Source organism: Ursus americanus, chromosome 27 (genome assembly GCF_024610735.1).
Source record: "Ursus americanus isolate L20-20 chromosome 27, mUrsAme1.1.p, whole genome shotgun sequence".
NCBI lineage: Eukaryota > Metazoa > Chordata > Mammalia > Carnivora > Ursidae > Ursus > Ursus americanus.
The window spans coordinates 32,079,521-32,104,109 of record NC_142153.1 but is presented as its reverse complement, the minus strand read 5'-3'; the positions used below and the strand labels follow the sequence as shown (position 1 = coordinate 32,104,109).

At 40.0% G+C, this 24,589-nt stretch overlaps 1 protein-coding gene across 1 annotated transcript in view; it reads left to right on the top strand.

Moving 5' to 3' along the window:
- The first annotated feature begins 9,267 nt into the window (after nt 1-9,267).
- Nucleotides 9,268-24,589, top strand: part of GPM6A (glycoprotein M6A) — a 330,493-nt gene continuing 315,171 nt past the window's right edge. The window contains exon 1 of the mRNA XM_087856497.1: nt 9,268-9,504. Coding sequence (XP_087712623.1) covers nt 9,501-9,504 — 4 coding nt within the window. The 5' untranslated portion in view covers nt 9,268-9,500. The remainder of the gene's footprint in view (nt 9,505-24,589) is intronic.

Here is a 24,589-nt window from a genome sequence, read left to right as displayed (position 1 = left end):
ATCTAAAGGACCTCTGTGATTTCTTAAGCATTTTTATGTGACTTTGAACAGTGGTGTGTCTGTTTATGTCAGGCATACATGTGATAATTCACGGTGCACAGTGTAACCCAGCACTTTTGCATAAAATTACAGATCAGGGACATATTCTCCAATTTTTCTTTTAGGTCACTGTCCAACACTTAAAAATTATCTTTGGGGTGGATTTTCCCCCCAAGTCTGGAAAAAAACCACTAAATTTTGAAAGTTTTTTTTTTTATTTTTTGAGGACAATCAAAAATACTAACATTATCCATAAACATTCATTGGCCTTTGCCAACTTTTTCTAAATAGTTATCAATGAGCCACACTGAACATCTTTCCAACGTCGCAATTTTTTTGGGGGGAGGTTGTCTCTTTCAGTCCTTTTTGTCCTGATGGTGCTGTCGAATATGAAACTTTATATGCTACCATTCTGTCTGTCCTTCGGGTGGTAGTTCTGGGCTGGTATGGGAGCCACGCTGACCAGTGGTATTGTGTGGTGCTCTTGACAAAGCCAGCCTACTGCAGGTGGCCACATGACCTCCAGCAGGGCCAATCAGATTCCTCGATAGCTGGACTGCGGACAGGTGGAGTGAAGCTCTTTCGTTGTAGGGCTTCCATGCTAGGAAAAGTACTTAGGGTTGTTAATGCCATCTTCCCTATCACGTGCAGAAAACAGAGACTCTTTCCAAAGGTTTTACCTGTAAGAGGCACAGGGCGAGTACCTAGGGAGGAAGAGAAGCATCATTGCTGTGTGAAATGTGATAAAACGAGCTTACAAGAATGAACTTGCTCTGTAGAAAGAAAAGGTGGGGATTTTCTGAAGGCAATACCCATGGGAAACTCTTGGTGAAGCTCAAAGGCACCCATCACACAAGATGTCTCATATTTTGTCGTCCATAGAAGACGGGCAGCCTATGTTTTGGTCCTTTTAGCTCAGGAAGCTGGTTTTTGATGACCTGAGGAATTTTGACCGGAGTTAGATTTTTTTCCTCTTTAAATTTTGTCTATTTTGCTTGTTATTTTTCCTTCTCCCCCCTACTCTTTTTTCTCATTCTTTTCTTATACTTCTCTTTATTTCTCATTTTTTCTTTATTTTTAATTTTTCTCATTTTGTATTTTTCATTTTTCTATTTGCCTATTTTTCTATTTCTTTTCTACACTTTTTTTCTACACTTTTTTCTATTTCTCAGCTTTTCCTTTTTCACTTTCTTTTTCTTACCTTCTCCTTATCTTTTTAAATTAATTTTTTTCTTTATTCTTTTATTTTAATTTTAATTTTTCATTTTTTGTTTTCTTTTTCTCATTTTTCTTAGTTCTTTTTTCATTTTTTTTCTATTTGTCATTTCTTTTTTCTTGATTCATATTTTCTCATTTTTAAAAAATTCAGCTTATTAGTATTTATTTTTGCTTGCTCTTTTTTTGTCTGTGATTGTGTTTTAATCCCTTTTGAGTAATTAGTTCATTAGATGAACTGTATTGGTCAGGATTCTCCAGGGAACCAACGTAAAGTGAGGAATTGGTTCACATGATCATGGAAGCTGAGGAGTCCCGTGATCTGCCATCTGCAAGCTGCAGATCCAGGAGTGTGACTGGTGTAATTCAGTCCCATCTGAGTTCCAAAGTCCTGAGAACCAGGGAAACTGATAGCTTGAATTCCAGCTCGAGGGCAGGAGAAGTTCAGATGAGATGTCTTGGCTCAAGAAGTGAGGGAGAAAAAAGGGGTGGATTCCTCCTTCGCCTGCCTTTTGTTGGACCCAGGCCCTCCCTGGACTGGGGAACATCATCTGTTTCTCTGAGTCCACTGATGCAAAGGCACATAGATGTAACCTTCACATGGACTTCAGGCCTGGTTTTCTTTCAGGTGATTTGGATCGAGCTTCCCTCCAAATTTCCCAATTTTAAACTGACCTCAGCCCAGCAGTAAGCCCCATACACTGCAGGACCTCTTGGCCATCTCTACTTGGGAGACTCACATGGTCAACTACCGTCTCTTCAAGACCATTGGCAAGGGTAACCTCACCAACAGATGGCTGGCCCTGCACATCCTTAGCTGGAAAGAGGTGGCTGCGAAGATCCATATCTTCACATATCTGTGAAGCAGAACTCCCCCCACCTCCAGAGACGGTCGCACAAAATCCCAGTCATGCCTCGAATCACCTCCACTTAGGGAAATGTTGTTTTTTTTTTTCCAGATTAATAAGACACAATTTTTAAAAGGATTTTATTTATTCATTTGAGACAGAGCGATACCGAGAGAGAGAGAGAGAGAGAGCATGAGCAGGGGGAGGGAGAAGTAGACTCCCTGCTTGCGCTCGTAGCCAGGCTTGGGATTCGATCCCAGGACCTGGATATCATGACCTGAGCCAAAGGCAGACGTTTAACCATCCAAGCCACCCAGGCACCCCACCTTAGAGAAAATTTTTAAAGTGATTGACACGAAGGAAACAATTTACCTTGTCTTACAATAAACTCATGGAAAATAGCTGTTTCCATTACTTTGTGGCCCATGGCAGCAGGAAAAGGAAGAGGCCTGAGGTAAATTCCACCAGATAGTGTCTGCTGTGCAGTCCTGTCACCAAAAGTGTCTTGTCCATAGAGACTATTGTGGACCAATTGTTTGTGTTCTCTCAAAACTCATGTGTTGGTGCTCTGACCCTCAATGTGGTGGTATTTGGAGTGATTAGGGTTTGGAGATATCTTTGGGAGGTAATTAGGTTTAGATGAGGTCATGAGGGTAGGGTCCCCGTGATCATAAGAAGAGGGAGATCCTGGAGCCTGCTCTCTCTCTGTCATGTGAGGACACAGAGAGAAGGCAGCCACTGTCATCCGGGAAGAACACCTTCACCAGGAACCAGCTCTTGTTGGCGCCTTGACCTTGGACTTCCCAGTCTCCACGATTGTGAGAAATAAATGTCTGCTATTGAAGCCACCCAATGTATGATATTTTGTTACAGTCACCCACATTGACGAAGAGACCTAAGGCAGAAAATCTGCTTTTGGATGCTGACATCTCAGATTCTGGCATTAGCAATGGCGTCACCTTTGGTGACAAGCTGGATACCTTCTGTGGCAGTCCCCCTTATGCTGCCCCAGAGTTCTGACAGGGTGAAAAGTACCACAGCCCTGTGGTGAATGTGGACAGCCTGGAAGACTTCTTACAGTCTGGTCAGCAGCGCCCGCCTCCAGACGGACAAAAGTTCCAGGTGTTGTGGCAGTGGGTACAGAGCAGCATATACCATTCCCCTTCTATAAGTTTGTGGAGTATGAAACCTGCTCAAGAAATTCCTCAGCCTCAGGCCCAGCAAGAGATGCACTTTAGAGGAATCATGAAAGATCCATGGATGAAATGAGCCGTGGAGAGAAACTAGAGCCTTGCACTGAGCCACTCCCTGACTGCAAGGAACCCTAATAGACTGGGTGATGGTCTACATGGGAAGAGATCTAGGACTTGCTAATGTGCCAGGACTATGGCAAAATTATGGCTACCCTTCTGCTTCTGGGCTACAAGAGATCTGAGCTGGGGGGCTACACTATGACTCTGAGACTGCCACCTTCAGCTGATCCCATCAACAGCTGTACTCCTTCCCCATCTTGCAAGGTACACAGCACAACATCTCTGCCAGCCCAAAGCAGTGGCTTTTCAGCAAGCCTGTCATTCTCGCCTCTCATTGTTACTCTAAAAATAGTCAGAGTAGCAACATCGAAAATCATGGCAAGGAGGAGTCAGGATGGAGACTAGCAGCCCATCCAGAGTGCATACCAGTGTTCTATGTTGCCTGGAGAGGAAGACCCCATCCCCAGAACAGTCCCCCAGTGTGGCCCCTTGACCTCCCCTACACCCACAACACTAGCAGCTGTGTGGGAGTCCCAGATGGAACTACCTTCCCCCAAGGTATATCCTCCCAAACTCCCTCCAATCTGGGCAGCTAGGACAGGGGTAGAACCAGTAGAATTTTCCTGGTCATGTGACCCCAGGCTCTTCTTCAGGCAACAGCCAGGGCTAGCAGGGAGCCACTGGGAGATTCTTCATCTTCATCCACAGACACCTGTGTTTCAAGTTGGCCAGAAGAAACGGGCTTGAAGTTGAAAACAGACTGAAGTCAATCAAACATCACATGGTGGGCAGCAGGGGTAGAGGAGGGAGTAATAAAATCAAGGAAAAGATGTCAGGAAATCAAGTGATGCTCCCTGAACTTTACATGGAACTTGAAGATCGTGAGCTCCATGGAACCCAACAAGATGTTGTTGGAGGGAAGCCAGGTGCCAGACAGAAACAGCTATGGGTAGGACCCCAGCAGGATGTATAAGCAATGTTGCAAGGGAAGGTCCCGAATCCTTCAAAATTCTCTTGTGACCCAACTGAAATAAAAACAAAAACAAAATCACAAAGAACAAACCCTTCCCTCCAGGGAAACCAGATCTTGGTAAGGCCGTCCGAAGAATGGGACAAATGTCAGTGAAGTGGACAGGGCATGCACTACATTTGGGAGCTGTGGTATTGGTATTGCATGCTGGGAAAACAAGGCGTGAAGGTCACTTCTGTATGATAAATATTTCTATAAAACAAGCACTCTTTATAAGCCTAAAGAAACAAGCAAAAAACCAAACCAAACTGCACTCCCCAAAAACCAGCTCCATCCCCTTAAGACATCCCTTTTACCATTTGTTGTCCTGCTCAAAGATCCATGGTTTTTCTCGACTCTTTTCACATATAAATTATATTGATTGGCTTTTATGGCCATCCACAGACTATTTCCATCCCTTTTGTCCATTAATATTTATATTTGCAACTAACATTTGCACACCTCTTTAAAATGTTGTCTTTTCAAATGCATTATCTTATTTAAATGTGACTCAGACTTTCTGTTTTATTTTTCCCCAACTCCTAACATCACTGTAGTGGACTTTAGAATCCCCTACAGATGACCTTCCCAAACTTGTCCTCAATACCAGGAACCATCGTTTCTACTGGACACTGCAAATCTACTTCTTTGGTCTTACCCTAGGACTTTTTGTCACCCCAGATCTCTCAACCTCTGAAATCTTAAGGTCTTCTTCAGCAGTATTTGAATATAATATTTTTTTATCTTTAATCTTTAATCATTTTTCAAGCTTTATTTCCACTAAATCTGCTTTTAAACTTCATTTATACTTTTAGTAATTTGACCCCTATTTTGCTCCAGCTGATGTTCTCCTGGAGTCCTCTTCCTTCCTGTTCTAGTTTATATCCAAGATGCATTATTTAGACTTTTTTTTTTTCCAACAGCCTTAACACATTTTTCTCCCTATCTTTCTACAGTAACCTCCATGAAAGCTCTCAGCCATCTATTAATCCAGCTCCCTGTTTTATCCAGTCTGCCAGGCACTGCTAAAGTAATCACAAAGATATAGATTGGTTTCTCCCGAAATCTGTGTTCAGTCTTGGCTACAACCTCAATGCTGCTTGATATTTCTTTTATATACCATGGTCAGCTCCCCTCTTGTACGTTCTTGCAGCTTTACCAAGCTGCATTACTTCCCTGAAGTGGAAACATAGTGCTAATATGCTATTTTCCAGCACAGCTCTTTCTTAGTGCCAAAAGAACACTGTGGCAATCAGGACTGTTTTTGGTCCACCTCTGTCCCAAAGCTCCACACTTAAATAAAATCTTCCTTCTTTCTTTCATTCTATCTCTTTCCCAACCCTTATTACTATCTCAAAGGACTGGGAATTTTTCCTCTTCTGTGTAGCTTATTCCTCCCCTTTGCTCCAGATCCCATCTCTTCCTTCTACTTTAAGAAGTAGATCTAAGATCATTATCTCATATCCAGTAGTATATTAAACATGCTCATATTTCTTTTATAGTTTAAAAAAACCTTCCCTGACCCTAACACCTACTAGATAGATAACTGCCTTATCTTCTTTCCTTCCCTGATGAGCCATAAATAGGCTGTCTACAGTATTTTCCTAATCCCAACTTCTCATTACTTATTCTTCTTCCAATCTCTCTGCTCCTCACCTTTGGCAATACTCTTGCTAATTTGTTGGAGGAGGTCATCAGTTGACCAGAGAGCTGGACATGGACAATCGAGGTTCTCCTCACCCCCTCCCTATCCTTAGAATGTGTGTTCTGTCCCCTGTACTAGGAGCCACTTCAAGGACACAGCTTTGAGAGAGCAATGTGTTGTTGACACTGTCTGGATGGTAAACGTAATGGAACCCCATTAAGCTGGCTATATCAACTCGAAAGGTTCTACTGGGTGAGTGCAGAGATCTGCTCATCTTGTGGTCACCCATGATAAGTCTTCTAAGTGTGTCCTCTTGCTTATTAAACCTGCCACCTACCCATCTGGAGTAGTCTGCCTCTTTCTTCATTTCTCCCTACCTCTGTGTACAGGGGCCAGGTTCAAATATCACTTGGGGAGCTCCTGAGGTTGTGCTAACCAACGCTAAGTTCTCACCAGTCTCATAACAGGTGCCATAATTGCCAAATCCAAAGAGAACTTTTCAGGGTCGTTAAGCGTCTGCCTTCGGCTCAGGGCGTGATCCCAGCATTCTGGGATCGAGCCCCGCATCAGGCTCCTTGGCTGGGAGCCTTCTTCTTCCTCTCCCACTCCCCCTGCTTGTGTTCCCTCTCTCGCTGGCTGTCTCTCTCTCTCTCTGTCAAATAAATAAATAAAATCTTAAAAAAAAAAACAAAAAAAAACAAAGAGAACTTTTCGGTCCTCATCTTCCTGGCTCTGTCTGTGATATCTAATCCAGTTGACCACTCCTTTCCTCACAGGACCTTCTCTGGGTTCTTTCCCTAGCCTAAGAGCATTCTGTTGCCCTTCTATTTATGGACACCTTGTTTACAGCTATTAAATGTTTGTGTGTTCTGATTTCCCACTGTCGATGGCCTTTTTCTTTCAATTCTGCATTCTCCGTGAATGAATCAAATCATGGTGATGTTGGAAAGGTATCTAACTGAGACAGAAAATGCTCAATGCATGACCAGCAGTTACTCTCTGCCCCAATCAAATCTTCGTATTTGCGGTAATGTAATGTAATGTAATGTAATGTAATGTAATGTAATGTAATGTAATGTAATGTAATGTAGCTTCTTCACTCACCTCAGAACTTAGCTAGAGCCTCAACTGTGAGTTCAATGACTGATAAGAAGGGTCATGTTCTAAAAAAGAAGTGGGAGTCCCATCCCCCACGACTTGTGAAGAGGTGAACAAGGCAGTGAATCTAGAAATGAGAGAGGAGTGGAGAGATAATTTGGAGACTTGATAGACAGTCAGATGTGAGGCGTGAGAAAGCAGAAATGTTGGAGAATTGGCATTATGATTAGACTATAGAAATTGAGACAATGAATTACTTGACATGCTTAGTGAATTCCCATATAAACTTATGTAATTTGTTACATCTCGGGTGAGATAATGGCTTTTCTATACCTGAGGTCCAGGATATGGATGCCCATTTATATGGTCACTGTAAGACAGATTACATAAACATCAAAGTTCTGATGTATTCACTTATAATCAGCCAAAAGAGAAACAGCATCATGATTTAGATGGCAGTATATAACAAGTTATATTTTTAGTGTATTTCAAAATTCTTATAAATCACAGAGAGTGTCTAAAATATTTATAGATTATACTCAGTGTTGGAAGATACTACCTTCTTGCTCAAGCATGCAGACATCCACATCGGTACTGAGAGATAGTGTGGTGAACTGATTAAGACCCTGGGCTCTGAACATTTCCACTGAGGTTTGAATCTCACCTTCTTGTTTATTACCTCTGTGAATTTGGGCAAGTAATTTATTTCTTTGTGGCTCAGTCTCATTTGGAAAGTGGGAATAATAGTATCTCTCTTGTAAGTGTGTTGTGAGAACTACATGGATTAATATAAGGCCCTTAGAACAGAGCCCTATATTTCATAAATTGTACTTAATTTATGTTATTATTGTCATTTTGTATTTCAGAATCATGATACAATTCCACTAGGAAAAATAAAAATAGTTCTAATTTTTAGAATCGTAATATCTTAAAATAGGTCCTCAGGAAGTAAGTGACTGGTTATTTGTGGAGATCCAAAAGCTGTGTTTAGGAATTAATCTCCATACATTCATCATTTATCTTGATGGAACCCATGTATAAGTGTTTTGCTTTGCTGCAGTCACAGTTCATGCTAGTCAATTTCCAGAGTCATGATGCATTTCTAAATGGTGTGTTGAACGCTTACAACTTCTATTGACTACTTCCTTTCCCCTCCCACAAGAATAACTTTCTATTCCCATTTAACTGAAATGCATTTCCAACATCCCTTCCAGGAGTGTACCTCTTCCATTATGTGAGAAACAGCTGTGCACATGTTTCTGTGCCATTTTAATGATATGCTCTGCATTTCTGTATGTCTTTTTGCTAAACATTATGTTCTCTATTTTTCATATCATGCCTTCTGCATTAGAGAGCAACGTTCCTTAAGGTTAATAACTGTGTCCACTTTGTTTTATTCTTCCACGTGTTTGTGGTATAGATTTGTATACTTTAGGCTGAGAAAGAAGCTTAAGACACTTTGGGGACGGATTTGCTGAAATTAACTTCTCCAGTCTGAATCCTGAAAGAACTAGGCCATTATAATTACATAATTTTTTTTTTTTTAGCTTGAAGGGACCTTAGAGATAATATTTTCCAGATCCTTCCTTTTACAAATGGAGGAAACTGAGTCCTAGTATAACAGTGGTGGAGCCAGAATCACAATTCATCCCTCCCGGCTGGCTGATAAGCTCAGTTCTCTTTCTGCAGCGTCAGCTCCCTCTTGGATTGAGTCATTTATTTTCCAGGTGACTTCTGCATATTATGGTGGGTGTGGGGGGAGGGGTGCTTTTAGGACTTTACAGCCTTGCCAGGTTACAGAAACCAACATATATAACATAGAAGAAAGTAGAGAGACCTAATTTAAAATAAAAGGAGAATTTTCTCTTCCTCTTGTCTTTAATAACATCGTTATTAAGGGGAAAAAATGGTATACTGAAGACAAGAGAAGATCTTAGGGAATGTAAAATCATCCTATCAAATCTGTCTCTTCTGGAATGGTCTTTTCCTAGTCTCTACGTTAGGAGTTATTATTTTGGCCACAGGGTTCTTGGTGGGGGGCTGAGACAACGCGTGTGTATGTGATGTGTATTTAACATTTAGGGGGGAGGCGTCTGCACGTGGCCCGAGGCAGAGCGAAAGGGGCGGGGTGGGGGGCGTGGGGAGGAGAGCGCGCGCGAAGGGCCGGGCAGTAGCCATTAGCCTGAGGAGGCAGGTGGGAAGAGGGAGGGGTCTGCGCGTCCTCAGAGGTTCTGGGAACCCCGAGACCCGCTCCGCTGGGTGGGCTGAGGCTGCTACTCGCCGCGGCGCCGGGAGCTGAGGAGCGGCTGGGAGAACTTGGTCACTCGCGCTCGTCTGGTGCCGCTCGTCCAGGGACGTTGGTCCGGAGACGCAGGGCAGCAGGACCTCGGGCCATGGGTGAGTGCGCGGGCGGGGACGCGAAGCCCCGGCGCTGGGCCGCGGGAGTGGGTGGCACGGAAAGAAAGTGAATGTGGCTCGGCCTCCCCGTCTGTCTCAGGACTTGTCCCGGGCGCGAGGCGGTGGGGACGGGGCGTCACCCGGAGGGAGGCCCGCGGGAGGCTGCGCCGGAGCCCTGGCCGCGAGCGCGCGGGGACCGCAGCCCGGGGGCGCCGCGCTGGGCGGGGGCGAGCAGTAAAAGGAGGCTGAGGGAGCCGGGGTTCCAAGGAGCGAGCGGACTCCCAGAGACCGCCGTCCGCACGTGTCCCTGCGCTGCAGCGTGCCGTTCGGGGAGCAAGCTGAGGTGGGGCACGAGAAACGGAAACTTCGCACAACTTCCATTCGCACAGGTTTCCGTGCGGGTGTGCTGGCGCAGGGCGAGATCGGGGACACTTGCGGCAAGTCCCTGTCTCAACTGAGTGCCGCATTTGCGCAAAACGTTTGAAGTTGAGGTTGAAGGCTGGTGGTTCTGCCTACCCCACCGCTGGGGCAAATGGCGTGACTGAAAGGGCGTCCAAACCCGCTCGGGTCACCGGGCGGTGGAGTTCGCGCAGTTCAGCTCTGCTCGAGCTTCTGGACAGGGTCCACTCCTCCGGAGTTTGGCGGCGGCGGCTTGGAATGGCCCCAGGAATGTGGTTGGGTGGGGTGGAGGAGTGGGAGAACCTGGTGCGAAGCAGTCACTCCAAACCTGGAGCGAGGAGGTTGGTCCTACGAGGAGAGTTCGCAGAAGAGCAAGGGAGGGGCGGGAGAGGGGGCACACGCATCCTTCCAGAAGCGGTTTGCTTTGCTCGGGGTATCCACAGGGTCGGGCAGTGCTGCTTTTCCCGGTTACTGATTAGCGATCCACCAGCAGTCCGGTTTACTATTCAACGCCAGCACGCTCATTTCTTCTTGTCCAAGTCCGTCGCGCGCCCCTCCCCCGGCCTCTCCCTTGTCCTTTGTTGTAAAGGATTTCTTCCAGAGTAAAGAAGGCTTTGGGATAGACGTGCTCGGGTTGAAATTCCTAAGTTCCCACAGGCTCGGGGTTAGGGGATGCTTTGACTGCTAATCGGTGGAGTTTATACACACTGGCCAATTTAGGAGAAAGGAAAAAAAAGAAAGCTGAGGACATTTTTGCCTTTGAATGTTAATTTTGGTCAAGACATTCATAGCCTCTTTTTGCTTGACCCGGAAGTCTTAGAAAGACCCATTTTTAGGGCCTTTGAATAAAGCAGTGTTGCAAATGGTCTCCAGAATGGAGATCCGTCTTTAAAAGTTTTCTGAAATTGAAGGAATATTCCCAAGTTAAAAAAAGACAGATAAAACACTTTCCCCAAGTGTGGCAGAAAGTATTTCAGGCTTGGTCTTCTATTCTTTCTTTTCACTGTACATGCAACTATAAAGTCTTATTAGAACAACACATGGAGGGGAAAAGCTCTCATGAATGGAAAGCCAAAATAATTGACTTAATGGAATTTATCGTTTACCTCACTAAAAGCACTAAGATGTGATTTGTATCCAACATACAGTCTCCAGAAAGAATGAAATCATTTACCTTGTAACCTTAAGCTTGAGTGGACTCTCTTATCAAACGGTAAGGTACTCTTAATTTTGAAGTTCATTGATTCTCTAGCTTGCATTTCTATACTATAATGAAAACAGTTGGTCCAGAATTTTACTTCAATAGCCCTTGGCTAAATTAGGCATGATCTCAGTTATAAGAAGGTTTTATCATGGAAACGAGGTGGAGCTAACACCTGAGCCCTTAGCGAAATCCTGAGCGTGGTTTCTAACCCTTACAGGTTCTCCTCCTTATCTGTAATCTGACAGATACCTAAAATTTGTCTCCACCTTCTTCTATGAGAAGCACATTACATTTTTCTTATTGAAATGAGGTCGCTAAAAACCCACGTTGGTGTTAGATGGTGAGTAAGAGAGAGTAGGTAGAGGAAGTGAGTGAGAGCCCAGGGGTCAGGGAGTAGAGAAGGAGCGAGCATGTAGCAACGGAGAGTGAGATCAAGGTGCCAGGACTCAGGACAGTGGCCCAGACACGCAGTGCAAAGACAGGAAGAGCCACCAAGCAGATGGGGGCCAATGAGAGACAGAAGGAAGGAAATATGCGCAGAAACGAGAGAGAAAACACTTGGTCACTTAAGGTCATCTTTCTTCTCTTCTTTTAATTTACTTGTGAAAAACACAGAACATTAGTCAGGATTTCTTTTATTTAGTAGTAGCAGGGGGTGAGGACATTGGAGTCCACATTGCTAGGATGAAGGAGAAAAACAGTGTAGGAGAATGCCTGGCTATGCCAGCAAGCTGAATCCCATCTTTTTCTGGTGTCATGACAACCGAAATTTATCATTTATAGAAAGGAAGATGGTGCTATGGGAGTGAATATAGCAATCAATTCTTGTTCGACATAGAAGAAATCCATACTCTAGCATTGTAGAAGAATGAGAGTAATTGGTTAATCAAATATTCGGAATAATTTATAGTTATATCTATAATGCACAAGGCTAATTCTCAAAAAAAAAAAAGAGAAAGGTTATTTGCAAAGTAGGCAAATTGAGATTTTGGCATCTCTTGCTTCCTTCTTTTATTTCTTTCCTCAGTGATGCCTTCAGCTTATCTAGTTATGCAACAAGGTTTTCCCTCTGCCCTCAAATATTGCTCTACAGAAAGGATATGATGAAGTGTTTCATACTAAAAAAAATGCAGAACTAACTCTTCATCAAGAGTGTTTGCATTTTAGCTGCAAGGTTAACTTTGACCTGCAAGCTCTCTAATGGTGAGATAGGTCAGGAATATTTTTAATTCCTTCTCTAAATACATCACCTACTGCTCTTTGTTTTATTTTAAAAACGGTATTGGACATTATTTAGTCCCACAGATTATTATGGAAAGTTTCATGGAAGGAGTGGTATTGAACCTGATTTGGGGGAATGCAAAAGGGTTTGGTAAGGGAAGAGGTGTTCTAGATAGAGCAATGGGTCCCTTCTCAAAGCAGGAAGGAAATCAGTTTGGGGGAGCAGTAAGACATGGATCTGAGTTGACAGTGTGGACTTGATTTTGGAGAGCCTTCAAAAGTAACCAGAGGAATTTAGAATTTACACAATAGAAAATAGGGAGGCATGGAAGGGTTTTGAGCACAGAGAATTACAATGAAATTAGTGCTTAAAGGAGATGAATTGATCAGTGTTGTTTAAGAGAAAGGATACATTGGAGAAGATAGACCCAGAAAATAGACCCAGTTGTCAAAGTAATCCTGAAATGATATGACATATATTTAAACCAGCCATAGTGGAATAGTGGTAACAGTGGAAATGAGGAAAAAAGATAGATGAAAGATATTTCTGATGAGAAATCTGTAAAATCAGGCAACTGAGCAATAATGAGGAAAATGAATAATCTCTCTGGAGATTTGAAATATTGAAAACTGGGGAAATAATTGGTCCTTTGATAGAATATTTAAAGGATTAACCCGATGTTTTATTTTCCCAGTGCTTTGGACAGAAGATTAATTTCATTTTGGAATGTTAATTAAGAGGTGATAGCTAGACGTGTAAACCTAAATTTTTAGTATGTTGGAAATACATAGTAAGAATTTAGCAGAGCGTAGGAACAAGAGGGAAAATAAAGATTTGAGGGTTATCAACCTCTAGTAAGAGATAAACCCACACAGTGAATTACCTGTTTGAAAGTGCGAATTTAAGGAGTGCTGGTTGAGGGATAGGAAAAGATAAACACCTGCAGGAAGAGAAGCATAAACCGCATAAAATGTACTAAATGCTCTAAAATTAGAGCAGTGAAATGTGACATCTTTAACATTCAATTTTAGATCAGGGAGTCTAAATTTTCACGAAAAGAAAATCAGGCAGAAATGTTTTGTTCTCATTCAATTTCAATAAATTTGGACTTGGTTAAGGATCTGTAAAATTATTTGCAAATTTAGGCAAAGAATAATGAAACATGGTATTGTCTTGAACTCATACTAGTTTTAGGAATAATATGGCCCCCTAGAGGCAGTCATGAACAGTGTACAAAGAACCAGGATTTGAAGCAGGAAAAACAGAACAGATGATAATCCTTCATATCTTCGGGTGGGTCATGTAAGTCTTGGGGATTCTGTTTTCCCTTTTGTTTGATGAGGGAGTGGACAAGGTTCAATAAATTTATGTAGCTCAGATCGTGATTCGGTAACAATTAGAGGGAAAAACATGCAAAGAAAATAAGGTTGAGCTATTTGCATTAAGCAAATTAAGAACAGTTAAATGGTGCTAGACTACTAGGTAAAACTTTTTTTTTTTTTTAAGAGAGGGAGAGAGTGGGGGAAGGGCACAAGGAGAGGGAGAAAAAGAATCTTAAGCAGGCTCCACATGCTGGATCTCACAACCCTGACATCATGACCTGAGCCAAAATCAAGAGTCAGGAAGTTTAACCAACTGAGCCACCGGTGCCCCTACTAGGTAAAACTTTTAAGGGCCATTTGATGTCTAGCATGTTATTCTCCTTGGAAAATTATAAACGTCTTATAGTCTGAACCTCAACAGAGAAAGATAAATTAATGTTCTGGTTATCTTTGCTACCTAACAGCTATCCCCAAAACTAGCAAATTAAAACAACAGTTTATTATTATCTCTCATGGCTGTGCAGGCTGACTGCTGAGCAGTTCTTGCTTGAAGTCTAGTGCCTTTGCAATCCAGTGTCTGCTGGGGATTCAGGCATCTGAAGACTTGACTGGGTCAGTTGTCTAAGGTAGCTCCCACATATTGGCAATTGACACTATTGGCTGGGAGTTCAGTTGAGGCTGCCTTCAAGTGACTTGGGCTTTTCACAAAATGGCAGCTGGATTCTGAGAGGCAGCATTCTTAGGACAAGTGTTCCAAGAAACCCAGGCAGAAATGAGGGATTTTCATGACTTAGCACATCCTAAGGCCCAGAGCATTACTTCTCCTGCCTTCTATTGGTCAGAAAAATCATTAAGGGAAATCATATTCAAGGGGAGGGGCATTAGATCCCTCTTGATTTGAGGAACAACATACTCTATAAGGAGAGAAAAAAATCGTAGTAGCCAGTTAATTGATCTCATTTCTAAAACTTGTCTTATGAGTGTGTTTCACTATACAGACATCATCAGGCTTACAAATGAAAATTTGCTGTAAGTTTTTGGAAACACATATGATAAAGGACTGAATCTTTAATTAGAAATATGAAGAAATCTAGGCAGTCACACTAAAATTTCACAGCAGAACATTTGAGTGTGGAAATTCATGCCTGGGTGCAAATGTGTTAAGAGGATGCTGGGATAAGCTCTACTCAAAATAATTTCAAATAAGCTCAGTTAGTCTTTCTTATTTTAATTTAAATCTGAAGTCTCTAAAGCTATTGTGGATTACTATTTATTTCACTTAGAATTGAGTTTGTGTCATAAATTGGAATGTAGGTCAGTAAATACTTTATTTAATATCCTCTCATCATAACAAACTAAATGCTTTGTGGTGAACTATTCAGAAGCTTGTTTTAATTCTCAAAAACATATTAATTATACACAACACATAATTTGAACTGGTAGAGTGTTGACTAAAAATAAGTAAAAGGCTTAAATATTCTTATTTTTGGAACATATGTTTTAAATTAAACATCTAAGATGTAACAAAACTTTAAATGTAAATTCTCATTTTATCATTTTTAACTGGGGAGGGTCAGTTTGTGTTTCTGGTACAAAAATATAGGGCTTTCTCCTAGACAACTGAGAAGCAAAAATTAGGGTGAATGAGATGGGTTTAAACTCAAGGCCAGAATTAGTTTCAACCTAGAAACTTAGTGGCCTTAAAAAAGAATTAGATTCCAACTTTCAACTTGGTTGATTTGAGGTCATTCTATTTTCAACTATTTGACAAGAGATGAGGAAATGAGGATAGATAATGTGAAGTCATATACTTCATGCATACTATACTATACAACAAACACAGCCACATCTCACCAAGAAATAAAGGCTTGACCTACATAACCAGTATAATCAGAATAATGCACGAGGAGTCCAAAGGTAATATGACATGTAGTTAAAACAAATTCTTCTTTAGTTTGTTAAGATCACCTGTCAAAATTGTCACTCACTGCTTACTGAATAATGTATAAGATATACCAAAACTATATAATAGCAAAATTAGTATCTCTTGCAATTTCTATAAAATTTCTTGTTCTAAAACCTCTAATTATATTGTCTCATTAGAATAACTTAGGCAATATGTTGTATACTAATTCCTGGGTCCCACTGCCAAGATTCGGGTTGAGAAGGTTTGGGCTTGCGAAGTGGACTTGCAGTTTTAACATGCAGTCTCGCCAGTTTTGAGGTAAGGAAGTCTAGGGCATGCTTTCAGAAATAACCGTTCCAGAATGCTTGCCTCTCTCTCCTCCATCAAGCCAACCGAGCTACCATTACAAGTGTTATTTCTTTACTTGTATCTCGAATATATTACATTTAATTTCTAATCCAGTTCCTAACTCTAAAACATGTTACCAAGAGCTATGTGCTGGGAGTGCTGTTACATTTCTGTTTCTTTTCTCTGTTAAACTTACTAGGTCTCTGTAGTGCTGTCTGTCTCTTTCTGCACCAGTCACTCCTTAGCCTTATGATGAGGTGATGGGCTTCAGAGATGACTAGAACTCTTCCCCTGAAGATTGCTTATGATTTCTAGTGAGATGGCTTCAAGCGTTTATGTGTACATAACTCCCCAGTTGGTATCGCTATACCCAGCTGTCCCCTACCTCCACACAGCGGTCCCTCTACTCCCTCAGCCTCAATATGTTCAAAACTGAATTCATTACATCCTTCCTGGATCTAAATGGTTCTCTCTTCTTGCCTCTTTCCCTTTCTTGATGACTCTTGGATACACCTGGCCTTGAGGATCTAAGGTCCTAACATCTCTTACCATCCACACTGTTTTATCGTATATCATGAAGCTTGCTTTCATTCAACTCCTCCTCCTCCTGCCTGGGCGCTGGTGGTCTTTCCTGTGCAAGTTACTTCCCCTCTTCCATTCCCCAAAAATCATCCCCAGATGGCGATCAGCACACTCCATTGAAGCACAGGGCTTACCGTGCCATTTATTCTCACCACTGTGTTTCCTGCTGTTCCTTCTTATGCACTAAAAAAGAAACTACGAGCTAATTTCATCTACTCACCCTTAGCTTTTTCTTACCCCCAATTATTTAATCATGCTTGGTTTTGATCCTTGCCAGGCCCTTTCTATTCTCTATGGAAATGCAAAGCTTTATTGTTTGACTTAACTTCATTAGCACAACTTAAATATATTTTCTGCATGAAAAATCCCCACCATGTGCCCAGCTTAGTGTTCTCCAAAGTATGGGGTACATACTAGTGAGATGCAAAGTGTTTTTATTTTATATATGTAATAAATACAGTATTGAATACGTGCCATGCACTGTTTTAAGTGCTTTATGAGTACTTAGTGATTCGATCTCTATAAAACAGTTCTATTATGTAAAAATTATTATTATTATCTTCATTAATACACAGAGATTTAAATAATTTGTCCAAGGTAACTGAAGTAGTAAGCGGCAGAGAAAGGATTTGAACTCAGGCAGTCTGTGTTCCCGAACAATATGTTATACTGTCTTTCCATTTCAAATGGGCATGATCTTATTTTAGGTGGTTCAAGAACATGGCATTAAATAAAATTGAATGTTACAATGATAACATTATTCTCATCTCAATTTTCTTTCAATTCTTTTGATTAAATTAAGAAGAAATCCTAATATAGTACTATTAGTTTTATGCATTTCACAGCAATTACCTTAACAGATCTCCATTTACATAACATGGTAAATGCATCCTGGTTTAAATAAAATGATTCTCAAGTCAAAAAACAGCCAAATAGTTAAAAAGTACCAATGATATTTCAGATACTTCCTTTTATAATAAAGAGAGGGCAGGCATTAGACTTTGAGCATTTGCTAGTCACTGTTTTTAAGAGAAGAAATACTGATTACTTGTTTATGATAGAGATTTAAAGCTTTATTGACAACATATTTTACTAAAAAGGAAAACTATATTTTAAAACATGAAGTAAATGAAAAGTAATGATGGTATTGATATGGACAAACCATATAACCTGGAGGCAATTTGGTGCTGCAGAAGTAGTTAAAACATAAGTATTTCAAGAAATTATTTTCCTGATTCATCCACATGGAACCTGGGCACGTTTGTCTCCGAAACTTCTGGGCCTCTGGGAATAATACCATCAATATCTATCTCACAGGGATGTTTATAGGGGGAAGAAAGGATATTTGAAAAGAGTCTTGAATATACTAAATGCTCAGTCAATTGTTACATTTTTACACATTGTTAGGTAATATGGTAAAAACCGTGAGTACGGTGCACAAGGGCCTGGAGTTTAGTAAACACTGCCTCTGATGAAAGTCTCTCAATGTCTTATCTCTGCATCTGTTATGACACTTATTGAACGTGTGAATGTGTTTTTTCTTCCCCATTATTTGAGGTCATGTCCAGACTCTGAAGGCAGCAACTTTTAGATAATTGGCTAAGAAACCAACAAACATTCTTGCCATTAAACTGTTTGTCTAATATTGCCTACCTTCTCCCTTAGTAGAAAGTTACAGAAACACAAAATTTGACTCCTGTCTATGTAAAATGTATTTAGGATTCATCATGGCAGGAGACTGGGAAGAAAGCAAAGGTGTGGAATGAGTGTATTCTGTCCAGGACAGAGTTAAAGATGCTGTCATGGGAGGGATTCAGCAACTGGACCAAAGCCCGTGATGAGATGAAAAACATTAAGACAACAAGACTCTAGAAGAATCTGCTGAAAAGCAGGTGAAATAGAGTTAGTGCAATGTCAGGAGGGTTAAAGGAGAACAGTGTTTTTGTTTTTTGTTTTTGAAGATTTTATTTAGTTGAAATGAGAGAGAGAGAGTGAGAGAACAGGAAGGAGAGGGAGAAGCAGACTCCCTGCTGAGCAGGGAGCCAGATGTAAGACTCGATCCCAGGACCCTGGGATCATGACCTGAGCTGAAGACAGATGCTTAACCGACCGAGCCACCCAGGTGCCCCAGGAGAAGAGTGTTTTGAGAAGTGAATGATCTACAGTATTCAGTACAACAAAAAGAAGAGAGGAACGCTGTTTCTTTTGTTTAATGGCTTCTTCATTGATATAAGCCTGTCGAAATGAAAGTGTTTTTAATTAAGAAGTGAAGATACAAACCTACTCTCATGGAGAAGATTTCAAGGACCAAAAACAAAACAGAGGAAGGAAGGAAAGAAGAAAGGAAGGAAGGAAGGAAGGAAGGAAGGAAGGAAGGAAGGAAGGGATGAGAAGAGGGGTAAGAGACAGGGAGAGAGAGGGAAGGGAGAAAGAAGGAGAGAAAACATTTTAATGCATCCAGGTCAAGTGAAAAATTTTTATCAGGTAAGAAAGAATGAGAAGAATTGCTTCATGTTTTAAGAAAGAGGGGAATGGTCTGGGGAGAGGCATAGACTAAAAAGCCACGGAAAAGACAGAATCCCTGAGCAATAAATTATATAAATGATTAATAATATGAACTTATTTTGTATTACTTAAAACACTTTTTAAAGTAAAAAAAAAATACTATTTTGTCTATAAAAATGTTTGATGCAGGGCACCTGCGTGGCTCAGTAGGTTAAGCTTCTGCCTTCGGCTCAGGTCATGATCCTGGAGTCCTGGGATCGAGCCCCACATCGGGCTCCCTTCCTAGCAGCGAGTCTGCTTCTCCCTCTCTCCCTTGCTCACTCTCTTTCAAATAAATAAATAATCTTTAAAAAAATGTTTGATGACATTTGCGGATTTTTTTAAATGGATGTGCTTTTTGATTCTTTTAAATTGTGTAATAATATGTTCAGTAAAAATGTAACTTGTCTGTTTTGACAAGCATATTGTGTTTATTTTTCTTATATTTCATTTATAGAGAATATTTATACCTTTAATACAAAGAATATGTAGATAAATATATGGTCTATATTCAAAAAGTTAAATGAATCAGCAGAGATAAAGCATATCGTGGTTAATATTTACTAGGCCAGAAATCAGGAGATAATGGTTCTTGTCCCAGCTCAGTTGTTCCTGATCTGTGTTACCTTTTTCCTCCAGTGTAGATGAGACATGTGGGTTCGGTAGCCTCTAAGATTCTATGCAGCTCTAAATGCCTATAAGCTGGGGGTGCCTGGCTGGCTCAGTCCACAGAGCTTGCGACTCTTGTTCTCAGGATCATGAATTTGAGCCCCACATTGGGTGTAGAGATAGATAAATAGATAAATAAATAAATAAATGCCTATAAGCTAATAAACAAACAAGAAAATAAATAAATACAAGACACTGATTCCCACATCCTTATCAGATTATTAAAGAGGATAGTTGTATAACAGTGTTTGTCAAAACTGCAAACAGACCTGTCCTTCTTAGTAATTTCTTTGTGGTTTCAGCCTAGACTTTCTAACAGAGAAGACTCTTAAGACTTCAACCAGAAGGTTTTGGATTTTTCTTTTTTCAAGCCTTAGATATATTTCTTTTATATTTACCAAGTGAAGATAAAGACAGAACTGAAACAAAACAAGCATACCCTATTTCCAGGAATTATCTGAGGCTCCTTTAGGCTATGTTACTCATTTATAATTCATTATATATTATTATTTACATACATTGTTAACATATAATAATTACATATTATAGTATTAATACATTATTGATATGTTCCATAGTAATTATAGGTATGTATTATAATACATATTATTGTTATATAATAACAACTATATTTATAATAATATATTACTAATAAGTGAGGGAACTGGTTGATATATTTCAACATGTAGGTTTATATTTCTTATGCTGGTAGCATCCTAAACTTTTGAAGTATATTGCTGCAAGTGTGTCTGTGTGTGTATGTAGGTGGGGTTATTGTTTCTGCATTTTGTTTGATTTGTTTAATTTTTATGTGTGTGAGTACAAAACGGTGTTCTGTGAAGTTGTTACAATGAGAAAGGAATCATTTTGCAATTCTTAAAAATGGTGTTTTAACCATTGGCAGTATTCTCTGGAGGTAAAAAATACAGCCATGCTTAAATCCTAGTCAATAAGTCCCAAACATTTTTTAAAAAGAAATATCAGGGCATCGAGAAGGAGATGACATCTGAAAACATAAAATAAAATACAAAAATAAAATATAACTCACTACTGGTTTATTCTTTCTGGGTGTAATATTTTGTATTTCTTTTATTAAAGAAAAACCATAAGTATGTGAAAGAGAAGCGCTGAAATGGAGTCGTTTTCAAAAAAATTCTGAAGACCAAATAGACAGTACTAAACTTTTTCTGTTATTGAGATAACTCAACTATGACTTCAGATAAGTCAACCGTGAACTTGTGACTTGAAGCTCAGATAATGAACATTGGGTGCTAAGGGAGTTTTCTGCATTCCCATGTCAGATTTTCTACTAAATAGTTCAAAAAGGAAAAAAATTCACAACAAGGAAGTACTGGATACTGGATATGTGTGACAAGGTTATCCATTATTGTCACTATTTTACACAATCCTTTCCTTTTAAAAAAGGACTTACAAAAAAGAATATAATTTTGTTTGTTAATTATACATGAGAAAGTAAATTCACGGTGACAAGTCTCTAGAGAGGAAAAGGCCAGAGCAGTTATTAATATAAGTGCACAGTTTGTAAGTAATTTGTTCCTTAGGTATAAATGAAGAAGAGATCACTAGAAAAAAATAGTATTATTAATTAGTTCCATTCATTTCACAGCAATTACCTCAATGGACTTCCCTTTACATAACATGATCAATTTATGGTTTAAATAAACTGAGAGGTAAAGTGGTGTTCAATTCAAAAGAGTTAAAAAATTTTTTTAATACCAATGATGACACAAATCTCATCATATTGTATTAAAATCATTGTTGTGACAGAATCATTGTACCTAGGGCCACCAATACTTCCATGGTAAAAGAGTACTCTGTACTATGTACTGGAAATTTGCTAAGAAAGTAGATATTAAGCATTTTCTCCACTAAAAGAAAGGTAACTATGGGTTGATGAATGTGTTAATTAACTGAATTGTTAATTATTTCACAATGTATATATATCATCATGTTGTAAACTTGAAGTATATACACTTTTATCTATCAATTATACTTCAATACAGGTGAAAATTTATGAAAGTAAAAAAACTAAATTTAAAAAAAGAGCTTCTCCCCCAAAAAGCAGCCTCTTAAATTTACTTTAATATTCATGTGACTGAACAAGTAGTGCTGAGGGGTCTACCACATGCTCACCTTGTTCTATACACAGTGACATAGTGAAGGATGCAGAGTAAGTATAATTTCTGTTTCGGAAGGATTACACATTAATTAGAGCTATAAAACTTGCACACAGAAAACTGAGAATTTTAGAAGATTAGATAATGGAGATCTAGATTAAATATAAGGATTGCTAAAACCATTGGTCAAGAATGGAATAGACCAACCATCACAGCAAGTTTTCCGAATGAGGAACTTGAAGAGGAGCTGGGTGTCCTGTGGCTTTGCCACAAAGCAGGGGTGGTGGTGGTGTGGGCATAGCCCAGGAAGAGCTTGGAGCAAAGGATGAGGAAGGTGGATGTGGGAGGGGGTTGCCTTGGGACCCCCCTCCCCCAAATCTGCTTCCTCTCAGCTCCCTGGTGTAAAGGCTGCTAGTTTTTCCACTCTCCATGACCTCTGGAATGGGATATGGGGTCACAACCTAGTAGAAGCGTTTCTAGTCATGATGAACATAATGTGAATGGCCTCCTCGGGTGAGCTAGGTCGGGGTTCCCCCTGTCACAGCACCTTATCCTTCTGCTCCCTCACTCTGGTGCTCCAACTATAAACTTTCTCATTGTCCTCACCCAAGCCTACAGGAGCCTTGTCCTGTTTGCTTTCCTTCTATTCCAGCCAGTCATTACTTGCTTTCTATAGAGTCATGGCCCGTGTTCCAACCACTCTTTTGCAGTTATTCTTGATTCCCTTAGCTCTTTGTCTCAATGAGTCTAGATTATTGCAACCTAGATGGGAAGAAGGCTTGATATAAGAATTGAGAAAATGGTTCTATTACACAATCATGCAATTGTAGCATTTCAGACACGGAGTGATAAGGAGCTTAACTGACTTGTTACAGACATAGTAGAAAGGAAGGACATGTGAGAGAGAATGAGAAGAAAAGCTATGTTTTTAATCTGATAGAATACACAAGAAGTTGGTATTCTGAAAAAGAGAGAAAGCCGTCATCAAAGACAATCACAAACTGAAAATATTTACAGTACAGGCAGTTGCCAATTAATTAAATTTAATGTATCAAATCCCTTGTTATTAAATAAGAGGATGATGCGGACTGACTTCTATCAACCCAATGATTCAGGATTGCTTTGTTGATCTACTTGTCTAGAGTGATGTTTTGTTACTTCCTGCTACCCCCTTCCTAGAAACTGTGCAAGATGATGAACTTTCCAGATGAAGGGCTATTTTACTGAGATTATACAATGGCTTCACTCCCTATGTAAATAAAACCTTCAAACGAGCTTTTAAGATCGAATTTCTAAATGAAATATATCAGAAATTTATAAAATTTGACCTGAAGATGTAAGGATGTCCACTTAATTATAAATGAAATAATTTAACATATTTATAGATTATAACTTAATGGGCTATTTTAATGATCAAACTAAGTTAAGTTAAAAAATAAAAAATTTGAAAATTTGTTTTTTATTTTTTAAGATTTTATTTTTAAGTAATCTCTACACCCAACATGGGGCTTGAACTTATAACTGTGAGATCAAGAGTTGCATGCTCCATTGACAGAACCAGCCAGGCACCTCTAAAAACATCTGAAACTTTAGATACCAGAGAATGTGATAATAGTTATGTGCTGGTAATGATAGGATGCGAACAGTTTTTTAAATATCACTGTTTATTTAGCATTAGGAACTTTTCCCCTTTTTCCCTATTTTTAATACTTAATATGTGTGATTTAATTGAAGTGAAGGGCAAAGAAGAAAGATCCCTTTTTCTTAACACCTTAAATTTCACATTCTTACCTTCACTGTCTCTAATTCTGGGGGCTGTCTTCCATTTCCTTTTTTTTTTTTTTTTGCCACCCTATTTTCCTCCCTTTCTTGTTTTTTCTTGGCTTTTAAAGTTTAAAATGATGAATGTTTGAGGCAAAGGCTATTATCCTTGTGGTCGAAAAACATATTCAGTTCTCTCCCATCTTCTGTGTAAAAGACTAGCCCTAAGCAACATAAAATAAAATACTACATAATTAAAACAACGCATTCTGGATAGGTGAGTTTTAAAAACTAATTGGGTATCTGTAACTATTTTTTAAAGATTTTATTTATTTATTTGGAGGGAGAGAGAGCCTGAGCAGGGGGAGAGGGACAGGGACAAGCAGACTCCTTGCTGAGTGGGCAGCCTGACTCTGGTTTGATCCCACAACACCGAGATGATGACCTGAGCCAAAGGCAGACACTTTACCAATTGAGCCAGCCAGGAGCCCCTATAACTGTATTGTTTTGACTTTTGTTTTTTGTTTTTTTCGTTCTCCACTGAAGTGTTCTTATATTAATATATGGTGCTACATGCAGGTGAATTTCTAGGTGCGAATGTGTAGAGGGAGCATCTCCCCATCCTCAGCTGCCAAGTAGGACTGGAGGGCATGACTCTCATCTTCCCATTCCTGCAAAGACTATAGAATTGAGGTACAACTAGCTGTTTGCTCTCCTCAAGCAGAGTCCTTCTGTTTCCTTTGTCAATGGCTTTCTTTTTCTGTCCCCGGGGCTGTAGCACACTGTTTATTTATTGGCTGTTGAGAATGAAAAAATCTAGTCTTTGATCACTGACAAGAAATCAGAGCAATGAGCCTGCCCATCACGGTACATTGGGTATAGTCTTTGGCTGTTAGGCTCTTGGCTGGTTTGCTGTACTTTACTGTCCTGAAAGTTGGAGAAATCTGGCTGTTTTGTTGGTTGTTTTCCTATTCTTATTAACACTTGCCA